The 8,188-nt window shown below is 31.7% G+C and overlaps 1 protein-coding gene across 1 annotated transcript; it reads left to right on the top strand.

Moving 5' to 3' along the window:
* The first annotated feature begins 1,565 nt into the window (after positions 1–1,565).
* On the top strand, positions 1,566–6,366 carry LOC137813897 (protein NRT1/ PTR FAMILY 3.1-like). The gene is made up of 4 exons (XM_068616363.1): positions 1,566–1,994; positions 4,026–4,243; positions 4,522–5,081; positions 5,312–6,366. The coding sequence occupies exons 1-4, from the start codon at positions 1,886–1,888 to the stop codon at positions 6,252–6,254; spliced, it is 1,830 nt and encodes a 609-aa protein (XP_068472464.1). The 5' UTR covers positions 1,566–1,885; the 3' UTR covers positions 6,255–6,366.
* Positions 6,367–8,188: the final 1,822 nt, after the last annotated feature.

Genomic DNA, 8,188 nt, shown 5'->3' with positions numbered 1-8,188 from the left:
AATAGTTGATTATTTATATTTATCAATGTCTAAACTATTTGAAGTAAAAAATAATTTATGAAAAATATAAATTAGAGATGAAATAATTTTCAAATTAAAATAAAAATTATTATAAAATATTAATTATATTTTAAAACAAAATATTAAAATTAATTATCCATGAATATCAAAATTTAAAATTAATTAATTTTATTATTTTAATTATGTTTTGTTATACCGTGTGTTTGTTTCCAAGTGAGTATTGTTCATCCAGACGAATTTGAGAGAATCACTCCTGTTTGGATTCATTCATTTGCGAAAAAATGCGAATGTGGACTTAAGAGAATGATACTCACTCAAATGAGGTGAAACAAGGAGAAAATCACGCAGATTTGAGAGAAATATGAAAATGTCCACTTACTTTTAACTAGACATGACAACTGTGCATGACCATTGTTCATGACGCAAAGATTCGCATGCTTGTTGAGGTGATGTAATCTTGGTTCGCTGAGAAAACACGCTATAGGAGTGGGTTACACATGAAGAGGTAAAGCAGGCTTGATTTTTAAAATGCCATAATCAATTATATAAATTATATAAGACCATAATCGATTATGTGGTCTTCTATAATGTATAAACGGTCTTTTGTAACATGCACCACTAGAAAATCATTAAATAGAAACTAATTTTAGAGACAAAAAATAATTAGTTGTTATATTGACAAAATTAGATATTATTTTAGAGACTAAAAAGATTATTGGTATCTAAATTAGTTTCTATTTTGATAAATAGTTTCTAAATTGGTATTTAATTAGCTACCTAAGTTTTAACTACCAATTATTATTCTAAAGTTGGTATTTAGAAATTTGGTATCTAATTAGATACCAATTTAGAAATTATTTATCAATAATAGAAACTAATTTAGATACCAATAATTTTTTAGTCTCTAAAATAGTATCTAAATTTGTTAATATAGCAACTAATTATTTTAGTCTCTAAAATTGGTTTTTATTTAATAATTTTCTTGTAGTGATGTGTCTAACCTTTGTGTAGATGGTCTTTTGCTAGACCTTTTAATTCTTGTGTATCTAATCTGTTTGATGTCTAATTCACTTATGTTCATTGAACCGTTTAGATCATTAATTGACCATTTATATCATTCATTTCTCATTCTCTTTTCCTTAATTCAAACATCTTCACTTTCAAGTCATTTTTTCCTAAAAGTCATTTTTTTCTTTTTTCTTCTAATCATCTTCAAATTCAAACAAAACATTGATAATTTATTTTATTACAATGGATAACATAAATATTAAAAAAATATTACAATCAATCACATCTTTATGTTTTTTACATAAGCAATTACATAATCAAATAAATATAACAATTGTATAATCTTTGATCACGAATAAATTAATGTGCAAATCTTGTACACGAAAAACAAGCCCGTAAAATGTTTTTCCAATAACATTTTACTTTCCATTTGTGTTATTTCTTTTGGCCTTCATAGGTCCCATCCCATGTTTCCACTTCTTGAAGCAAACAATGTGTTATAGTTAAATATTAGAAAACCATATCATAGGAACCATAGCGACACTGGAGAATGAGTTAGAAACATTTTTTAATAAAAAGCTGTATAATAATAAATTATTAGTGATGAGAGAATATGATATTAGTTTTGGGGTACCCAAATATATGATTAGCCCAAACATTTTCCAGAAGTATTTTTACAATAAAAGAGAGAGAGAGAGAGAGAGAGAATAAAGGTAAGCATTGATATTGGTATGACCCCACAAGAGTGCAGTGTTTTTCTTGCACAAATCTATATATAGAGAGAGACAGAAGAGAAGAGAAGACCCACAGAAGAAGGATAATAGACTGTGAATAACAGAAGTGAAGGAGCAGAAAAATGGAGATAGAGAAGAAGGCGAAGAAGAGTGAGGAAATGGAGGGTGAGAAAGAAGTGAAGAGGAGCGAACCTCGACGAGGAGGCATCAGAACATTACCTTTCATCCTTGGTCAGTCACTCACTCACTTCCCTTCTCATTCTTTTTCTTTTAACCTTCATTTCCCACTCATGCTTATGGCTTTCCAAAATAATTTCATTTCAAACTCATCAACCCACAAAATCTTAATAATTCTTTCTAAAAAAAACACCAATGTACTACTTAACAACGTTTCTATATATTTATTAAAAAGATTAAATTATTGTAAGAGGATTATTTTTTATTATCATTACTTTCTTAACATAATAATTCTTGCAAGTAGCTCAGTTTTGGTAAAACATCAACTCGGTCAAGAGTAGACGTAGGAGAATTTATATTAAAAGAACTTTTATTTTTTAATGTAATTTTAAATTCTAATTTTTTTTTTTTTTTTTTAAGCTAGAGCCTCTCTCGTGTATATTTTTCATTTAATAATAACAATAATATAAAAAAATAGTAGTTTTCAGTCAATTAATCGAATAGGAGGGAGTGTTTTCAATCCAACTCTGTTGTGTAAAATGGATATTTTACGAGGTAAAAAAAGTCATGTTTCTCCAAACTTTAATTTATTTTTGTTTCTGTGTTGCGAGCAGTTGTATAGTACATAAAGATTTGGGGTTTTTTTTATACAAATTTAACCTCCAATTCTAAAATTTATAATAATATGTTTTTAATTTCAATTAAAATTAACTCAGTTTAATTTTCTAGTTTAAATCCAAACCTGTCTAATACAATATAATCAACAGGCTATTTTGTTTTAGGTAAAATTTAATTAATTAATTTATTTAAGGTTTTTCGGTAAATCTGAGATGCTCCTTTGTCAAAGATAATGATTAATGTTCTGAATACTAAAATTTATTACCAATATAACATATAATAGTGTGATTAGTGATGTTAAATCTATTAATGTTTCGTATAATATTTTTAAATTGTTAAAAACTAATTTTCTTAAACTTCATTTAGAACGTTTCTGCTACTGGTTCTTATAAATAACATAAATTCTTATTTCATTGTAAATAAAATTAGTAATCTTACATTACTTTTAAGTAATTTATATTAGATTTTTAGAAATTTTGTTCCGATATATTATTATAAATACTTACATTTTCGTAACTTGTTATTTATATTTCACTGTATTTTCGATAAACACTATTTTTGGTAAAAATAATGTTAATAAAATTTTAGAAACTTTTGTTATCACTTAAATTAATTCCACCACAGTTTCTGATAAGATAAACACGGATTAAACATTCTTTGCTGCAAATATTCTTACATAATTAATTCATATGTATTTACTCGAGGACAGTTTCATATGTATTTGCAATAGATCTTATAAAATGAGCAAGACACATCTTCCAAAAACTTTTTATTTTAACATCCTAGAAAAAAAAATACACAGCGCATATATATATCATTCAAATTATATCAAATATTATTTCAATAAAATATTATTTTTCATAGAATTTAGGGTTTACACTTACAATCAAAAGTTGTATTAAGAAATATTCAACAAGATTTTTTATTACCAAAGAAAAAAAAACAGTTTTTAATAATATTAGTGAAGAAGTTGTTTTCTTTATTAGGATAATTTTTCTCAAAATTTCTATTAATTTAGAAAAATAATCATTTTTAAACATTATTAATTATTTATATCTCACTTACCATTTTATGACAACGACTTGTGCAATTAGTAATTTTGTACATTATTTCAAAAAGATAAACAGTGAAGATAAAAATATATGATAAACAATGTTTAAATTAAAAATCACATGAAACATATATTGATATAAGTAAACACGTGAAAAAACAAGTTTTCATCTTTCTTTCGCATTGGAAGCATCTTTCCTTTAACTTTTTTTCATGAAGAGACTTGTTAAATAAACAACATAGTTCATCTAATAAACAACAAATTTACTTTTTTTTTGGTAAAGAGACATATTAGATACATCGTGTATCCACAATACTTTGAGTAGCTAACAAAGATTTGAGGTAAAGAAAAAAAAAGTATTGTGCAGTGTCCAAAATCTAAATATTTTTAACACAAAGTTGATACAAATGGTGCAGCAAATGAACTGTGTGACAGATTTGCAAGTGCTGGTTTTCATGGTAACTTGATAAGTTACTTGACCCAAGAGCTGAACATGCCATTGGTGTCTGCCTCAAACACATTGACAAACTTTGGTGGAACGTCTAGCTTCACTCCTCTCATTGGAGCTATTATAGCAGATTCCTTTGCTGGACGCTTTTGGACCATTACTGTTGCTTCTCTCATTTTTGAACTGGTTTCTTACCCTTTCCTTTCCACTATAATTTAATCTTATCTAATCAACTCTCATTGTGAAAAATGACTCATTCTAATTGAACTTCTTTACCTCTGAAAAAGTTAAAATAAAGCATTAAGGTTTATCTCATTCCTTTCAAACTCTCAAACTTGAAAATCACCACAGTTCAGTTAGATAAAGTTTCAAATTCAAAACAAGTGATTTCAGTTATAACTTAAGCATGTTCCATTTTAGTACATCCTACCAAATAATTTTTGTCAACTATTTTCTTGGCACAGGGATTGGTTAGCATCACTGTATCAGCTATACTGCCACATTTTCGACCTCCACCGTGTCCTACACAAGTGAACTGCCAAGAAGCCACATCCTCGCAACTATGGATACTCTACATCTCCCTCCTCCTCACATCTGTTGGATCAGGTGGCATTAGACCTTGTGTTGTTCCCTTTTCAGCAGACCAATTTGACATGACCAAAACTGGTGTGGCATCAAGGAAATGGAACCTCTTCAACTGGTACTTTTTCAGCATGGGATTGGCTTCTCTAAGTGCTTTGACCATTGTGGTTTACATTCAAGACAATATGGGATGGGGTTGGGGCCTTGGAATTCCAAGCATTGCCATGTTGATATCCATCATTGCCTTTGTGTTGGGCTCACCACTCTATAAGACTGTCAAACCAGAAGGAAGCCCTTTGGTTCGTTTAGCCCAAGTAATCGCAGCAGCTGTAAAGAAAAGGAACAAGGCTTTACCAGAAGATCCCAAGCTTTTGTACCACAATTGGGAACTTGATGCTCCCATTGCTTTGGAAGGCATGCTTCTACACTCTGATCAATATAAGTAAGTCACACATTTACCATTTTTCATTCAAATCAAATACTTGAAACATGAACAATGTGTGGTATTATCTATTCTTAGATTTTCCTTTTGAGGGATTTAAGATTTATTTAAACACCAACTTCAAGCATTGAAAGCCTTCAATAATCAACTATGGTCCACCCTCCATCGATCCTTCACTTTTTCTATGTATACGCTATACGATTCACACTGATTACTGGGAGCATTTGCAGATGGTTGGACAAGGCTGCAATTGTCACAGAGGAGGAGGCAAGAGATCCATCTACAACACCAGACTTATGGAGGTTAGCCACTGTCCACAGAGTTGAGGAGCTAAAATCTATCATCAGAATGCTTCCAATATGGGCATCAGGAATTTTGCTCATAACTTCTTCATCACATCTGCACAGCTTTGTAATTCAACAAGCTCGTACAATGGATCGCCACCTCTCTCCCTCTTTCCAAATTTCACCAGCAAGTATGTCCATTTTCAGTGTGCTAACCATGATGTCAGGAGTTGTTCTATACGACCGCTTTTTTGTTCCCTTTGCCCGTAGGTTCACAGGGAAACCTTCTGGAATCACTAGCCTACAGAGAATGGGAATAGGCTTCATAATTAACATCATAGCCACTGTGGTTGCTGCTCTGATTGAAATGAAAAGAAAATCAGTTGCTGCCAGATACCACTTATTGGATGATCCAAAAGCCATTATTCCTATAAGTGTGTTCTGGCTGGTGCCTCAGTATTTTCTGCATGGGGTGGCTGAAATTTTCATGTCTGTTGGGCATTTGGAATTTCTCTTTGAGCAGTCACCAGAAAGCATGAGAAGCAGTGCTACAGCTCTGTACTGCATAACCACAGCCATTGGGAACTACTTAGGTACATTACTGGTGACATTGGTGCATAAGTATACTGGCAATGAGAGGAACTGGCTTCCAGATAGGAACCTCAATAGGGGTGGATTGGACTACTATTACTTTCTTGTTACTGTCATTCAACTTGTAAATCTTGTTTATTATTTTATATGTGCTTGGTTTTACACTTACAAGCCCGTGGCAGAAACTACAGAACGGAACAAGGAAGAAGATTTGGAACAAACCAACGAACATATCTCATCTTACAATTTCAAAGATGGTGAGGAGGAAGAGAAGAGAGGATTTACAAAAGTTGAATGAATTGATAGGCTTGATATTAGATTTTAGCATTGTTGAATTATGTGTTCTTTTCCTCATCAAATGACCTATGTAAGTGTACACTGCATCTACTTAATGTTTTTTTTTATGTTTAGTTGAACTTATATAACCATCTAACTAAGCCACTCTTTTCGTTATTTAGAAAGGGCATTTTTGTCATTTTCGATAGAAAATTGGTGCATGTTATAATTGATATGCTGCAGGGAGAAATTGCCTATTTGAAAACGTTAACAAAATCAGGCCAGTTTCTTTCTGCACCTCCACAATTTTATAAATTCCAAAATTGACCTTCACTTGTTATTTGAATTCGAGATCTGGGAGTATGCTATGGATTCATCAATCCGGAAGTGAATCATGTTGCTTTCCAGATGAGGGGTGTTCCAGAAGCAAAGTTTGCATAAATTGTTGATTTCGGATTGCTGAATCCGGAAGCTTAATTTCTATTACGGATTGGTGAATCCAAAATTATTTTTTTCAGTTATGGATTTCTGAATCCAGAATACATATTTTGAATTACGGATTGATGAATATAGAATGGTTTTTTCAATTATGGATGTTCTACATTTTTTTTATTTTGGATTAACACTATCAGTCATGTAATACTGGAAGCACTAATCCAAAAATTTACATGGTTTCATAATCCAGAATGTAAAAAAATAAGTGTACAATTTTATATAGAAACAATTTTATCTTTGCATAACCTTATGGGGTGCAAGAAGAAAAATGTAGGACTTCAGGAAGAAACTGCCCAAAATCAGATCCTATAATGTATGTGAGGCACATTCTCCCTGCACCCAACACATTCTAACTGGCACCCAATCACTTAATAGTAAAAGACGAATATACCCTTAATGAAATTCTGAAAAATATAATTGTGATATGCACCCAATCACCTGCACCAACCCTATTCTTCTCTTCTTCCATTCCATTGTGCCTGCCGCAGCCACCGTAAGCCACCGTGTTGTGCAGCCACCGTGAGCAAGCTTGTTGTCCAACCACCGTGAGCGACGTTCTTCTCCATTCTTCTGCACCCACCGTGACCTCCATTATCGCAAGCAGAGCACCAGATTCGAAGGTACGTCATGCTTCCGGATATTTTTATCCATAAGTGAGTGAGAGTTGCGGATATTTTTATCCGCAAGTGACTTTTGAGAGGTGCGGATATTTTTATCCATAAGGGAGTTTGGGGTCCGGATATTTTTATCCGTAAGTTTGTTTTGACTTACGGATATTTTTATCCGGAATGTAGTTGGATCCGGATATTTGTATCCGTAGGCACAACTGTGGTTGGCTTCCGGATATTTTTATCCGTAGGCACAACTGTAGCTTCCGGATATTTTTATCCATAAGCAACGATCAGTTCCGGATATTTTTATCCGTAAGCAACTAGCAATTCCGGATATTTTTATCCGTAAATGAAGAAGACAAGGGCATTTTAGGATTTTTAAAAGTGTGTCGGGTGCCAGTCACAATTGATCGGGTGCAGAAAGCAATTGCCTGTATGTGAGAGGGGTCACCAAGGACCCAATAAAACCTTCTTATGGAAGTTTTTTTTTGCACACCCAAGCCTTTTTTTTTTCTGTACCCGGTAAATATAAAAACCTCCATTTTCTGAAACTTATAAAAGTATATAAATTACACAATCCGAATTATTAATTTTGAAGGTAATTATAACTTTTAGATTATGTAATACAGAATTCAAAATTCTATTTTAGATTTGCACAGTTTAAAAATATTTTTTTATAATAGTCTTATTCATCATCTAATAGTCACTTCCAAATTATACAATTCATAATTTATTATTATTTCTAAAACAATGGTTAACTGCAAAAACTTATTTACTTCTAGATTATGCATAATATATAAGGTGTGGAAGCAATGGCAATGAATTAGTACTCACAATTACCCATTTATGG

Source organism: Phaseolus vulgaris, chromosome 1, assembly GCF_000499845.2.
Source record: "Phaseolus vulgaris cultivar G19833 chromosome 1, P. vulgaris v2.0, whole genome shotgun sequence".
NCBI lineage: Eukaryota > Viridiplantae > Streptophyta > Magnoliopsida > Fabales > Fabaceae > Phaseolus > Phaseolus vulgaris.
Note: the sequence above shows the minus strand (reverse complement) of the source record. Positions and strands in the feature narration are given on the sequence as shown.